Source organism: Rutilus rutilus, assembly GCF_951802725.1.
Source record: "Rutilus rutilus genome assembly, chromosome: 7".
Taxonomy (NCBI): domain Eukaryota; kingdom Metazoa; phylum Chordata; class Actinopteri; order Cypriniformes; family Leuciscidae; genus Rutilus; species Rutilus rutilus.
Window position 1 is genome coordinate 41,360,026 of NC_140221.1, and position 16,130 is coordinate 41,376,155.

Below are 16,130 nucleotides of genomic sequence, written 5' to 3' on the forward strand. Positions count from 1 at the left end.
TTTTCAAGCTTTAGGTTAAACGTATTATTAATGTATTTTTAATTCAGTTTTATTTTTGGTAAAGTTTTTCACCTAATATTTTTATTTAATTTTTATTTCAGCTTTATTTCAATTACAGCAAACTATTTTTAATAGTTTCAATTTAAGTTAAATATAACAACACTAGTTCCTGGGCCAAGTTAAAAGAGCACAGCCACAAGTCTCTAACATATTCTAGCCCACAGATGAGGCTCAGGTATGTAATTCAACGTACAGTAAGTCTATGGGGGTTTTAGCCCTTGCAGTTATCTGCAAGTTGAAAATCATAAGACGGATCGCATAAAAATTACTTACAGATCTCTACTCAAGATGAGAGATCGCAAGATTGCATGGTTTTAGGTATTATTAACATCTGTATCGTACACAAAACTACAAGTTTATTACCTAAATACGAGAAACACCACTAAATATGTTTCTTCTTCTCGAATTACCCGCAGTGCTCTTTACAACACGCAGAGATTCTGGTTTGTAGCTTTGGATTCTCTAGGATGAAGGTGCAAGTGCACTGATAGCATCATCTGGAGTTAATGATGTTGCAGTTTACTTGGTGTCATCAGTCTTTGTCTTTCCTGAAGCGCTTAGCTTCTCCTCAAATGGAGTCTGACGCCCTCTAGTGGTTTAATCCATGCAGGACATTTGATAATGAGCTTATGGTGCGTTCAACTCATGTCGGAAAGATCGTATTTAAGAGTTGAACACACATGAACGCCACCACGATGAATGAATGAATGAATTAGGTTTATATAGTGCATTTCCTATGAATTACTGTACACCCAAAGTGCTTTACAATCATATCTGGGAATCTCTCCTCAACCACACCGGGTGTGCAGCCTCCACTTGGATGATGCGACGGCAGCCACACACCAGCTATAGATGGAGCGGAGAGAGAGTGGTGCACAGTCTTTGTTTTTCATTTTCTAGAAGTATAGAGTTAAAAACCTTGCTTATTTTTGTGTAGTTAGTTAAGAAAAGGTACACCACCATCTTATTCCGTTGTAAACAACTTCAGAAACACTTTATTTTACAGTGTCCTTTGTTACATATGTTACATGTACTTGCCATAGTAATAACAATAAATTATGCATAATTACATGCAACTAACCCTCAACCAAACCCTAATCCTACCCTAACCCTATAGTAAGTACATGTAGTTGCTTAATATTACTCAGTACTTAAATATATAATTACACTGTAACAATGACACCTTAAAATAAAGGTGTAACCACAACTTCGCACCTTGTAAATACAAACTTCCCAGCAGGACTTGAAACCACCATTTCACCTCCAAAGACTTTGAAAAGTCTATTGGTCAGCATCAAATAAACAATAAATAAGTTGGAATAACTGAAATACCTCTCCAGTTATGGGGTTGGTACCAAACTTCTTAATCCAAGGCACAATGCTCCTAAAGAAAACAAAAAGAAAACACATTAATCATTTTCTGGTCTCATCACAACACTTAAGATTATACGTTTATACGTGTTTTATATTTTTAACAGTTATTTATTCCTGTGAGAGCAAAGCTGAACTTTCAGACTTCAGTGTCATCATTCTAACATGCTGATTTGGTTGACTGGATACGTTTTTCAGGATTCTTTAATGAATAGAAAGGTCAAAAATAGAAAAATAATTTGTCATAATCTAAATGTCTTTACTGTCACTTTTGATCAGTTTAATATAATGCGTCCTTGCTAAATAAAAGTAGGCTCTCAATTTCTCACCCCAAACTTTATAACGGTAGTCTATGTAGTGATAAATATAAGGTGCTATAAATAAGTATATAATTAATACATGCAAGTAAATTAATGATTTACAAATGACTCGTTTTGCTATTGACGAGAGTGATATACTCACATTAGGTCAAAAATCAGCCCGTCCACTGTGCACATGGGATACTCAAAGGGCTGAAGAGACAAACTATGTGAGGGATAAAAGACAAAAATTAAAAAAACTCATAAATATAGCATGATACTAAAGCTGCTGCGTGTCATTTCTGAGCCCCCAAACAGATCCGCAAACATGCTGATGGTTTCCAAGCAAGTTTCATGAACAGTCTCCTCATCTTCCACTGGACAAATGAGAAGCCCTGTCCCAAACTCAAAAGGTTTTTTGTTTGAGCTGTGAGTTCACACACATCAGGCCGCTCCAACAAACAGAACAATGTTTTGGAAGCACAATTTGAAGAAAATCATAGTTGTCTCTGCATATTAAACTAGAACAGGAGAAAAGTATTTTAAATTGGCAATTTTGACATTTCTTATTTTTACAGAATATTTCAGTATTTATTATAAATTATATATCTGTGCACATTTTTTAAATCTTTTTATTTATTAATGTGCCCTTCTCTTCTCTGATGATGTTTACTGGCGCAAGAGCGGGACAAAATGTCACTCACATGAGATCCACCAATAGCAAACCAACAACCATCCAACCATCCAATCAATCCATTTCATATTTTCTTATTCGACAAGATGTTTCACTCGAATATGTGTCACAATCGGGAAGAAAAGACTATCACAACTTCCGTTTCATGCCGACTTTAACAGGGTTTTTCTTTTTTTTTCAGGAAAACAGCAGCTTTACCTCAAATAAAGGCAATGACAGCATTATTTGAACCCCATATCAGCCGTCATGAAAGCAGGATCTATTGTACGAGACCTAAATTAGGGAAACACAAAGGACTTTTCTATCAAACATGAAAGAAGTGTTATGCATTTCTAAACTCACCTGCAGTGATCAAAGGGCAGACGTCTGAAATTGGACCGTGGGATTTCTATAAACAAGACAGCAAAAGGTTTATTTTACTGATCACAGGGAGATTCGGCGGAGAAGCATCAGCATCAAATCATATGTGCACAAAATAAATCATGGTGCAATCAATCAAACAACACAGCGAGAGACAAGAAAACCAACAGCATATTCCATTTTATATAATATTTAATATTTTTGCGGAAACCATGATGCATTTAATAATCAGGATTCTGTGATGAACAGAAAGTTTCAAAAGAACAGCATTTATTTGAAACAGAAATATTTTGTAACAAACCTATTTACTGTTACTTTTGATCAATTTCATGCATCTTTATTGAGATTTATTCTTCAAAAAAGAAAATCTTACTGAACCCAAACTTTTGAACGGTAGTGTACAACGTGTCAGAGAACCTGATTTGTTTCTGGAAAGGCCTGGAAATAACAATTTTAAAAATGTCTGATATTTTTCAAAAGTTTAATTATTTGAAATGTGTATATTTTCCCCCACAGGACATTACTCTATACTCTCTGTAAAAACTGCAATATGACATTGCATTTAAACCACAAAAAGTATATTCAATCCCTGAATACACTGTTCATTTGTTTAACTCGTATTGTATGTATCCAACAATGCTTGCTTTGTGTTTACTGCCGAATACTGTATTGTGTACCTATTGTGTTAATCAATAATACAGATTGTTTCAAAGCAGCTTTACAGAGATAACAGGAAAATACTGCAACAAAGTGTGTTTCCAGAAGAAAATAGCGTCACAGTCCAGCTTAAGTAAGTTCAGTGATGTTTCATTTTTGTTGTAAATAAGTTATTTACATAGCTCATGAAAACCGTGATGACATCGTCCAGCTCAGTTCAGTTCTTCTCATATAATGGTGTCAATGCAGGCAGATCAATATTCCTGTGTAATATTAAATTTAATGTTAAATTTAATGTCCGCAAGCCAAGCCAATGGCAACAAAGGTGAAAAAAGGCGACAGTGGCAAGGAACCAAAACTCCATCAGGGCAGAATGGAGAAAAAAAAACCTTGGGAGAAACCAGGCTCAGTTCTCCTCTGGCCAACGAACGAACAGCGTATGGTTATGATTCAGGCAGCATTATAGGTCAGAATGGTCAGAGTCATCACACCAATTAATAATAATTTTAGTTTCATGTACTTATAAGTAGAACACCATTTGGTCACCGCACTTACACACATGATGACTGATTTGGAATAAGCACCACTCACAGATTTTTTCTTAATACAAACAGTGCAATACATCTAGACTAATGCAAGTACCTGATTTCTTCCCTCCATAAAACTGAGTGTATTCTGTACATGTGATGTACCTGAAACAGACAGATATAAAGAACAATATTATCATACTTATTGAAGAAGAAGAAGAATTAAATGAAACCATATGAAAGAAATGGGCAACATCTCACAACTAAATACTATGTTTATATTATTACAACACAAAAACATAACTACAAAATAATTATTGCGTTAGACGCAATAATAAAAGCTGGGCTTGTATACAGTTTTAAAACAAACAACACATTACACGATATCATTGCAATAAATAATACATTTATATATATTGCTTTCATTGAAATATATTCATATATAGATATAATAATATATAATGCTCGATGGTTGGTGTAGAGTTCAAACATGATGTCATATTTTTTTACTCGCGTTATATTTCATTCCAACTTACATCTTATCTTTTTGATGCTGTCGTTTCCCCATTTTTGCGGCCGAAGATGTAGTAGTAAACGAAAGAATTAAAGTTTATAAACGCATAAACAACCAACACAAAACCTACGACTTTTTAAAACATACGCTTCCGGCTAGCGTTTAGCGCGACAGTAAAATGTGTCCGATGTGAAACGGCTAAATGTTTTTATTGTGCCTCTTCGGTACTGAATAGTGATTTCAATACTGACTGAGACACTATTATATCTGTAGCAACGGCAGTCTTTTTGTGATGGATATAATCAAAAATAATGATCAATAATGATATTTTATTTAGATAATTAAAATCAGAAAAAAATTAAAATAATAATAAGATATTACTAAACCTAAAGTGAATCTGAAAGCACTGGGGCTGCATTAAAGCTAAATAAATAGGCTATAATATATATAAAGTATGCATACATATCTTTTTTTATTTTTTATTTTTTTTTACTATTACTATAACTATTGTGTGTTTGTTGACCGGAAAATAACATTGCTTTCAAATGTGTATTAATTGACATAATTGCCCTTCTTTAGGCTTACTGGCAAGATGTGCATGACATATACTCCTTGGCAAAAAAAAAATATAATAAATAAAGCCAAAATAAATAGAGCCAAGCCAAAAATCTCAAAATATTTAGTGGTCTTTTAATGGTCTTAAACATTTTAATCACAAATCACTGGTCAGGAAATTAGCAAGAATGGCACATATACTGTAGATAAAGCATATAGAATTAAGCATAGAACAGCTTTTTACAGGGGAAAAGGTCAGCGTTGTTCCACTAAATGTTAATGGCTTCAAACTGAGTAGTTGATAAATGCCTCCCAGTTCATTTGAGTTCAATGTGAGACCAAATATTCCCTAAAGGGTTCCCAGTCAACAATTTGATCTCACAGTGATCTCACCATGAGCTCCCAGGATACTCATACTCACATAAGCTAAAACTAAAGTGTAACCTCAGCACTGTGTGCTCGATGTGAGGTCACAGTGCATTTTATTTCCATCAACAAAGTATTAAAAAAATTCCCCAGATAGCATGTAATCACTGAAACAATGTTGAGTCAGTGTTGATGCGTCCGTCAACGCTAATTACATTGAATTAACGTTACAAAGTGATGTTGCTTTAGCATCACTCTTGCACCCTCAGTTAATGGTGAAGCAATGTTGAGATTTCAACCAAAAATCAACGGTAATAGTATTGATTCAACATTACAAAGCGATATTTCATCAACATCACTTTTGCACCCTCAGTTAATGTTGAAACTGTTGAACAAAAAAAAATCAATGGTAATGCTATTGAATCAACAACACTAGGATTGATTCTACATCACCGATGCTGAATCAATATTGAAATTAACAAAAGTAATCAATGGTAATATTGTTGAATCTACATCACTGCTGTTGAATCAATACTGAAATGAACAAAAAATTATCTTTGCTAATATGGTTTGATCAATGTTACAATGTGATTCTAAATACATTTTGTTGAAACACTGAAAATGCAACTGAAAAGGAATGTCAAACAATGTTACCATCTGATGTACCAAGTTAATGTTGAAACAATAATCATATTTATTATTAATATTAATATTAATATTAATAAAATATATTATTAATATTTAATCATATTCAGGAAATTCCTAATGTAGAAAAATAGATGCTTTATTCAAACACTTTAACAACTTTTTCATCTAATTACAGTGAGTAAAAACACAAATTAAACGCAAATAAGCACGCAAAACAAAGGAACAGAGAAATAAGGAAAGATGCACCATTGTTTGAAACTGCTAGAGAAGTCATGTAAGTATGTCAGGTGCTTCAACAAACAAGACTTCTATAGGATGCACCAATGTTTTCTCTCTAAGCATTAGACTACTGAGAAGTGCACATGCAAAACCAAAATGGGCGTTAACCAATCAGTGGCCAATTTCAAAACTACAATAAATGTTTCAACAGACTTGCTAAAATCATGAAGGCCCACCCCTAAACCAACCCCCACTGATTGAGAAACACTCACTAGTGTTCTGCAGAGATACATGCCTGAATGATCTTGTGCTCATCAACTACATATATCAACAACTATAATCACTGTTAGTTCAATATCACTGTTGACTTTCATCAAAATTTCAATGCTGATCCAACACACTTTAAACATTGAAATTTCACTCTCAACCAAAATGATGGTTTGGATCCAAACTCAACATTGTATCAATGTCACCATGCTGTCTGGGTCACTTTCCTTGCTTGTTTTGTATCAGCCTGGTGTTGGCATTTGACACAAATATTTCTATTTGACGGATGCATTCAGATTCTGGTGTTGTTTTGGTGACTCCTTTTTGCTTCTTAACCTCTATTTATTTTCCCCCTTGAAAAGACTTGACACATCCCAAAACACAGAGAGCAATATGAGAAATTCAGTCAGTTGTAACACTAGCCAGCTGGTGTGATTACTGAAGCCAGGTGATTCTACACCTGAGCTGGCGAGATGGCTGGTTCACATGTATCTGCCATGTGCCAGGACTCTGCTAACACACAGGGCCGAGCCACAGTGCATATTGGCATTATAATATCATATGAGCGTATGCGTATAGCAATTAAAGAGACCACTCATTATTCTCCAGTGTAACAATGCCACACAGAGTCCTGAACACAACTGTGTTAGCTAACAAATCCTGCAGTCTCCACGTTTCTCCAGTGTTGAGAAACAGCAAGTAGAAAATCCCCCCAGTGACATTCGGCCTCCTTTCAACCTGCTCAACATTTTAAATTCACATTCACAATTAGCTCTATTACTCACTGTGAGTATCAGCACAGTATCACAGTATGAGAATGGTGTGATGTCAATGTGACTGACAATCTCACGTGTTGACTGGGTTCAAATCTGGACTCTGACCAGCCAAAACATAAGCCTGATGGACTTCTTCTCAAGCCACTTCTTGGTTGTCTTTGCAGTTTGGGAAGGAGCATTGTCTTGTTGAAAACAAAAAACAAAAAAACATCTGATCATTCCTCTTTAGACAGCAACTTTTCATTTGTGGGAAGCAAACAATTCTGCAATATTGTACTGTACTCCAAAGCATTAAATGATTTTCACATTGAAGTAGCTTACCAATACCAGTGGCTAAAAAGGCTCCCCACATAATGACACTCTTCCTCCATGCTTCACTGTGGTAGAGATGCATTTTTTATTATATTTCTCAGCAGATTTTCGAAGACACCGCTCTGGAGCATCACCATGCAACTCGTGTTTCATTCTGATTTATCACTCCACACACAACTTCCCATATCCAGCCAAAAATGTATTCTGTCTTTGATGTTTTTCTGAGACAGCAATGGCTTAAGTAGTTCATTTGTTTAAATCTGGCCAATTTTCTGACCAATAATTGGTGGTTAAGACAATTAAAAGCTTAATGTTTAGCCATTTTGGGGCGTGGCTCATTTTTTGCTCAGGAGTGTATGTATTGAAATGCATTTATCATCTGCTGAGGAACACTGCAGATCCTTGCTTTTTCAGGCATCAGTCAGTGTGCATTATCAAACAACACAACTGCAATTGCCAGAAGGTTTTTCTTCAAGAGTCTAACCTGGGTCATGACATTCATAATACACTTCTGCTCTATTTTTGTAAGAAGAGAATGTGTGAGTGTTTACATGCAGTATAAACAAAAGAAATCAATGTGTTTATTCATTTGTCCATTCTGAACTCTGAAAGACGGGATTTGTGTAAGTAAGCGATGACCAAACATGAACGAGACATGTGTATGTTACATAAAGTTTTTATTTTGTCATCTCTTGTGGATTTCAGGGCTGCTCATTGCCTCTTCCACAGGAATCACATTTCAGTTTAAAATCACTTTTCCTCTCAACATTCTAGTCGGAGTTAATCATCATTCAGGTGATGATAACAGTGAAACTCTGAATGAGTCTAAACCAGTTTAAGAAATGAGCTAATTATTGCTATTGCCACTGGCACCAACTATAAGAGCTTCAAAGAATGAGGTCATGTGACAAGCGTAGTTGATTCATTTTTATGATTGACTCAAGCAACCACACACTACATAATACATAGTGGTGACTTCAGGCCTATTCACACCAAGGACAATAACTATAAAGATGTAGTATAAAAATCAATTCCTGATGGACAAAATCAAATTCCACCCTACTTTTTTTCACTTGGATATACAGTACATCACAATAGGGAAGAAAAGACTATAACAACTTCTGTTTCATGCAAATTTTAAAGCAGCAGACGACATAACCGCAGGATGTGCCTATGATAAACAATGTTATCATGCATCGCATCGGTGTGGATGATAATATAGATATCATTAGTTATCGTTCTTGGCATCAACGGCCCTTTACAGTACGTATATGGACACAAAACATATGTTAAAGATGTGACTGTCACCACTTATTCGGGTAAGATTCATATAAATATGAAAATGTTTTATTCAGTCATGCTTTTTAATGTTTTTATTCCTTTCTGACACAGAAAAACAGGTTTTAGGTCTGTTGTATACAAGTCCGTGCTGACCTTTCACCTCAGCAAACATCTCCTCTGTGCTACCAGTGAAGGATCTCTCTTATGTGACCCCACAGCCTAGTTATCCACAGGTTGACGCCCATTTCGGTGAGATACTGCAGCTCTGGCGTGAGCATCTTCCTGCAGAGCTTTCCGTGTGCTTTGTCGACATTCTTTTTCAGATTGTATCCCATAATCGACTTCTCACCGATGGGTTGCCACGGCTGCATGGAAGTCTCCACGATGCTTCCTGCATCAACGGCATGGCCTCCTTCAATGCAAATGGAAGCCATTTCTGCATTTCTGCGCTGCAGCTCTGCGACGTCTCTCGCCATGCGCTCACGGCCGTAAGCGTCCACTTTACGCCAGAAGGTGACGTTGAAATACCGGTAAAGCTTCCAATCGATGGCGTTCCACTCCAGCGCCTTGGCCCTGAGCTCTGGAGTCAGTTTCGAAATGGTTGAATCTTTCCGGGCATTGAGTTTGAAGAAAAGCAAGTCCTCCACGTCCCAGCAGAGGCTGTCCTTGAGCAAGATAAGCGACTCTTCAAAATACTCCACAAGCATTACCAATTGGAAGCGTTTGGCGATTGCGCGAATGGCCTCATCCACCTTTGGGTCATCTGGATGTAAGTTATTATCCTGGCCGAAGTCAAAGAAAAGCAAGTTTTTGAGATAAAAAGAATTGAATCCTTCTGGGTCATAGTAAAGCGTTGGATCTGTCAGGAATTCTCTCAGCTTATCGTCCCCAGAAAGCTTCCACGTGAGAGGTACAATGCGTCCGAAATAGTGGAACGAGGACTCGGCAAGATCAGCCGGGTCCCGGAGGATTGTGATGTACGAGGAGTCGGCTGGAAGCACTTTGGCCACCTCAGCTGCATTGAAACGCATGTGATTACAGATGATGTTGAAACACATTCCAGGCCTGTAGTCCTTCACTTGTGAGTGATGGAAAGGGGAGGGGTAAAAGAAGTCATTGCGGCTGTTGGGGAAGGCAAATTTGAGGTGGTGTTTTTCGCCAAAGCGAAAGAGGATGTTGAGAAAAGTGCTACTAGCTGTTTTATGGGTTTTCATGAACATGATGTCCACTTTTGGAGTGCAGATTCTCTGCCCAGAGGCATGATGGGAGTCGTTTGAGATTGTTGAGGAGTGGGCGGCAGAAGGGCGATGAGCACATGAGTAAGGCACTGGGACCCTGTAAACAAAAATGAACAAAAATGCTGTCATTTGAATTTATTTTTAGATATATTTTGATCATCTTTAGAATAAGTTGTTAAACTAGTGGTGTCAAATCGATTATTCGTGATTAATTGCATATATATATATATATATATATATATATATATATATATATATATATATATAAAGTGTGTGCGTGTGTGTATTACACTCATATATTATATATTTACAAACTTTTATGTTAGATGCGATAAATTGATTTGACACCACTAGTTAAAACAGATAAATAAACCTATATGGATCTATATCCATATTCAAACACATCAAAAGAACAATTATGGAAATTATATTTAAAAAATAATATATAAACAAAACAAAGATTATTCTAAAACTTTTTGCTTTGTGGCACGATTTTCATGACAATTTAAGCACACACACACTACCAAGTTTGACTTTGGTTTTGGGTCAGTAAAATTAATACTTTTATTCTGTAAGGAAGCAAGAAATTGATCAAAGGTGAAAGTAAAGATATTTATAATGTTAATAAAATAATTTATATACATTTTATTTGTATCATGGTTTTGTATCAACTGTTTTCAACGTTAAAAATATGTTTTTTGGGCAGCAAATCAGCATATTAGAATGATTTCTGAATTATTATATGACACTGAAGAGTGAAGACTGCATGTTTGATCAAATAAATGCAGCCTTTATATATATATAGTATAATATTAGTGCTGTAAAATTGATTAATCGCATCTAACATAAAAGTTTGTGTTTATATAGCCTAATATATGTGTGTGTTAAATAAAATAAAATATAATTCAAAAATGTTTTCTGTCTGGATAGATCGGAACAAGAATTTAGGGAGAATTTAGGCCTTCGTTTTCTTGATGAGGTTCATGGAAAAAATACTGCTATAATCCAATGAAACTTTGACTTGTTCTTGTTCAAAGTCCATGAAGGGACTCACTCTTGCAGGCCAAATTGGACCTCAGGGGTGGACAGGCAGTACAAAAGAATCATGCAGGTGGTCAGGAGCACACCCAGGATCAGTCCCTTACAGATGGACCTCCATTGCCTCACTGGCTTTCCAACCATCATAGCTGCCTGGTCGGACTCTGGAAGAAAATCCTGAAACAAAGAGAAAGAATCTTCAATAATGACATGGTGCTACTGAGCACAACTTTAATGAAAGTTAACCTTGTATGTTTAAAGGGCGTTTTACGTAAATATAGTTTAAATGTGCTGCGGTATGTACTTTGTTTACGTATGCAGAGTCCTAGTGCGGCATGAAGCATTTCTAATGTGTTAAGAGACATTCGTCACCATTTCCTCAAGTGCCCAATTATTTAGGTACACTGCTGCTCACTCAATTGCTTTTCTCCCATGAGTTCATCCATTTGATCTACATCTGCTCAACATGTGTTTATGATGAGATTAGCAGTGGCATTGCAGGTAATTTAACTGTGAGATTCTAGAATATTTTCATTTTAGGTGATGTTCACTGTTTCTTTTAAGATATTCTCTATATTTAATCACAGATGAGTTGTTTTGTAGTAGTAGTCTTACAAAAGTCTTATCCAAAGCCAAGAAACAAACTAGAAAATATAAAATTGTTTTGCAGTTGCCTTTCTTTGTTTAAACTCTTTACTTCACCTGCTACCTTTGTGTTAATATACCCTTCTTAAAAGAATAAAACAGAAGAAGACATATTTCCACTTTTGTTTGTATGCATTACGCCAGGGTGTTATAATGTGTTACAACCCCAAATCCATAAAAGTTGGGACATTTTGTAAAATCTGTGATTTGCTCATTCTCTTGAACCTTTATTTAACTGACAAAAGTAGGCTACATAGAAAAGATTTTCAAAGTTTTCACTCACCAACTTAATTGTATTTTGTAAATTTAAACAAATTTTGATTTTAACGGCTGCAGAAGAAGAAGAGACGATCGATCGGTATGTTTACATCTCTCAACCAGTGTTTCAACTGCGGAAATATATCAATAAAACAGCTTGAGAATAGTAGGCTATCTCACGTAGCATTACATTCACCTCAGGCATTTATTGTCGACAGAAGGTTAGTTCGGTAGAGAAATGAACTCTATGAGAAGCATTTTGTATATTTCATTATATTTACTTAACCTGTTAGTAATGTTTTGATTATTTAATGTATGTTTGAATAAATTTGCCACAATATACGCTAAATTCACCTTTACTGCGCATGCGTAAAACCCCACAAAAGATCACTGACATGATTCAGATAAATATATTATACCCCCAATATATATTGTACATGTTAATAGTTTAAATAGTGCTATGCAGGGCATGCTTGACACAAAACACAGAACCTGTATCGGTGTATGAATATTACAATGCATTTTCCGAATACAACCATCCATGACATATCTTTGATATTCTGATCCTGAGATGAATGACGGTTGTTGAGACTGTGCGACTGCGGGGTTCATTATGAGGGCAAGCTGTCCAGCGATTGAATTATGCATTGAGAAGAAAAGTGACACTGTCCGCATCTCTTCATGTCCCATAGACCAGTATCAGTTATCTGCGGTGCAGGGCCACAGGTGGAAAACGTAATACTACCAAGACAACATGTTAGAAGCACTGACGACAGCCATATATGCTGCTGAGCACTGTCACCAAAAGATATAAAACAAAGCACCAGCAGTGACTAGAAATCTAGAAGAAGTCTGAAGGAACCCATTGTTCTGATTTGCAGCAATCTCTAACCCTACATTTTTCAAAGTCATCCTTTGTTGACAGAAAAAAACACTAACAACATCATCATTGTTATGCTGATGGTCACGGATAATGAAGATTTTACAAACCCACAAAGAATAGCTACAGCAGCTGCATCTCCTAATTTAGGATAAAACTCATAAATGCATCCATCACACACCAGTTTGGTTTTTTTGTGAGATATCAGTAGGCCTACAGTCAGTGTATAAAAGTCTTTGGATATGTTGAATGTTGGATTTACTCATGGGTGTTTAGAAAAGTGGACCTGAAAACTGGGAGATTACACTGTATAGTAATTTCTGCATTAAATCTGTTTAATTTCTGTTTTAAGAAAGAAAAGTGCAGCTGGCACATTCATAACAGACAAGAAGTCACTGTAATGAAGTTTAATGATGGGTTACAAATAGAATAAAGGTTTCTTTTACTTTGCCACAAAAAAGCAGTCAAATTAAGCAGTCTGATTAGAGAGGAACATTTACGAATGCAACTGATTACATGCCATCAGCAAATTATTTGATCTACATCATCATAATAAAATAATAATAAAAATCTGGTATTTCCAGTAAAAACATCTAAACATCCACAAACAAGCCAAATTTACTTGAGAATCAAAACTGCATCAACTATTAAGACTATATATATGGATTAAACTAAAATAAATGGATTTAAATGTATTTTTCTTACCAGAATGGTCAATTATACTTTTGTGTTTCAATAAATACAATATAATTTAGTGAGGTTTATGCTTAAATCACAAAAACATTTTATTTTATAAAATAAAACTTACATTTAATTTTTTATTATGTGGATGTTTAGACTAAATAAAACAGACAACCACAATTATTGATTGATACTGATGTTTACAGTGAGTTAAAGACACTGCAGAGAATTTAATTTTATATTCTCCCAATATAATGTATACTGAAGATTAAATATAAAGCATTAGTATAACATCTTACCAAATCATGTAGATATCCCTGTCACAGCTTGATTTTGTGAAGAAAGATGCAGGGTCAAGACTGGAAAAACCATTGATTCCTTCTCAGTTAACTGTCCAGACGTGCAATCCAAGGTTAGGAGGTCGTATCCCTGTGAAATATCCAGGCGATCATGATTTTGAAGCCCCCGCCTCTCCTCTCCTCTCCTCTCCTCCTCTGTCTGCACACTGTACAGCTGAGCTGGCTAAACTGAACACAAAAGAGGCTCGACTAGTGCTCCTGTGACGCATGACCGGCGTCTGGGGACCTGCACCTGTCACTCTGTGTGTGTGTTTGCACATGTGAATGAAGGTACAGCAGAGAAGAGTGGAAGAAGAAGTGAGGAAGAGAAAGAAGAAGAGAGAGAGGGAGAGATTCGAAACAGGGTTAGCGAGAGAAAATGAGTGAGAGGAAGGGTAAGGAACAAAAAGAAAGGAGGAGGGATCTGTTCAAGCTGGAAACAGAGAGCTATTGAGAACTGATTGCTGGTTTGAAGTGTGAAAGTTGCTAAAGGGTAGTTTAATGCATGACAGGGGCCAATGCAAAATTCCAGGTATTCGGCAACAAACTTCAGTTCCAAACTGAACCAGCTTGCTTAACTTTCCATGTCCAAGTAACAAAAACACATTCTTAGCATGGATCAGGTCTGATTATTATAAAGTGAAACTGCACAAAAATCACTGACACAGAAATTATTTTAAAATTGAGAGAGACACAAACTTATTAATGCCCAGATGATTCATAAAGATGTCTTAGAATTGTTTGCATACGAATATATTTTATGGTTAAGAAGAGTATTTTTTTACATGATTGGTTAGTGGTAGTTTCATGTGAACTTTAGTGACCAGTGCACATATCTCTGTATAGAAACTCCCATAGGAACTATTAGATGAGCCCAGGAAGAACTTTTGACAACTTGCTGAATAATGTGCCTTTGTTTTCTTTAGTGACCGACGGAAATAATCCATTCTTATCTCTTATCTCTTGCAATATGAGTTTCCATACAGAGATTTGTTCCAGGTTGATTTAGGTAAACAAAAGCTCTTGACACATTATCCAGCAAGTACAAAAGGTCTTCCTAAGGTTGTTTACTTGCCATGTCCTAAATCTGGACTTTTTTTTTTTTTTTTCACTATCCAACTTTTGTGAGGTGTTTTTTAAGGAACTGACACCGAGGGTCCTATATAGACCCTAGAGTACATTTAGTTAACACACAGGGTTGAAGGACTTAAGGTGTGGGTCTTTGAAATGTCTTGACTATCATACAGTATGCAAATATTTCATGTTTATTGATCCTCTGACAATGCTACAGCTTTTAATAGTCTAATAAAACTTTTTTCATAGTGTATAAAGAGTTTAGAGAGACATTTCAAAGGAAGAGCATTTATTTTAAATAGAAAGACTTTTGTAACATTATAAATATTTACTAGCCTATCACTTTTGATCACTTTAATGTATCCTTGTTGAAAAACAAGATAAGAAAAACCCTTACTGACCCCAAAATTTTGAACAGAGCTGTACATATTTTCATAAAAAGTTGCTTGAAATCAAGCAATAATTAATGAACCCCCTACTAAATAACTGTTGTCACCATGAAATCAAAATAGACAATATTGATAGAGAATATTGCAGTATTAATAATCTATCCAAAATAACTTCCCCTTCCTCTTGCAGTGACCTCTTGGCTGCTTTAAGGATTTATGAATGACAGTGAAGTGACGTAACTGACGCTGGTAGGTCACATGATAATGACAACATGGCAAATATGTAGTATGTCCAGATTACATTCATACACTCATACTGCAGAACATACTTTTTTAGCGTCCGTGAAGTAATTACTTATTCAAAAGAAGTACCTACTCAAGAGAGTATGCGAGGGCGGGACATCCTGTCACTCACATGAGATCCACCAATAGCAAAGCTCAACCATCCAATCAATTCCCTATAGCCCTTCGTTCCCCCCCTTTGTTCGAGAAGCTGTTTTACTCTGATACGTGGGCAACGATTAATCGCAATAAATCGCATCAAAAATAAAAGTTTGTTTACAAAATAAATGTGTGTACTGTGTATAATTATTTTGTATATATAAATACACACATGCATGTATTTAAGAAAACTGTGTTATTTATATATAAAATAGTTATATATAATATAAATTATGTATAAA

At 35.7% G+C, this 16,130-nt stretch overlaps 2 protein-coding genes across 2 annotated transcripts in view; both read right to left on the reverse strand.

Moving 5' to 3' along the window:
- Positions 1–4,668, reverse strand: part of ppil2 (peptidylprolyl isomerase (cyclophilin)-like 2) — a 38,108-nt gene extending 33,440 nt beyond the window's left edge. The window contains exons 1-5 of the mRNA XM_084415055.1: positions 4,505–4,668; positions 4,084–4,133; positions 2,767–2,812; positions 1,894–1,956; positions 1,393–1,444 (exon numbers count right to left, since the gene is read on the reverse strand). Coding sequence (XP_084271181.1) covers positions 1,393–1,444; positions 1,894–1,956; positions 2,767–2,812; positions 4,084–4,133; positions 4,505–4,536 — 243 coding nt within the window. The 5' untranslated portion in view covers positions 4,537–4,668. The remainder of the gene's footprint in view (positions 1–1,392; positions 1,445–1,893; positions 1,957–2,766; positions 2,813–4,083; positions 4,134–4,504) is intronic.
- A 3,624-nt stretch (positions 4,669–8,292) lies between these two features.
- Positions 8,293–14,374, reverse strand: gal3st1a (galactose-3-O-sulfotransferase 1a). Its single transcript, XM_084413173.1, has 3 exons — positions 13,946–14,374; positions 11,199–11,359; positions 8,293–10,241 (listed from the first exon to the last, which is right to left on the reverse strand). The coding sequence occupies exons 2-3, from the start codon at positions 11,327–11,329 to the stop codon at positions 9,089–9,091; spliced, it is 1,284 nt and encodes a 427-aa protein (XP_084269299.1). The 5' UTR covers positions 11,330–11,359; positions 13,946–14,374; the 3' UTR covers positions 8,293–9,088.
- Positions 14,375–16,130: the final 1,756 nt, after the last annotated feature.

Excerpts from the sequence above, each read along its gene's own strand:
- gal3st1a (XM_084413173.1), bottom strand. The coding sequence starts at position 11,329 with ATGATGGTTGGAAAGCCAGTGAGGCAATGGAGGTCCATCTGTAAGGGA. Across the intron at positions 10,242-11,198 it reads GTCCAATTTGGCCTGCAAGA|GGTCCCAGTGCCTTACTCAT; the intron begins GTGAGTCCCTTC and ends TTTTGTTTACAG.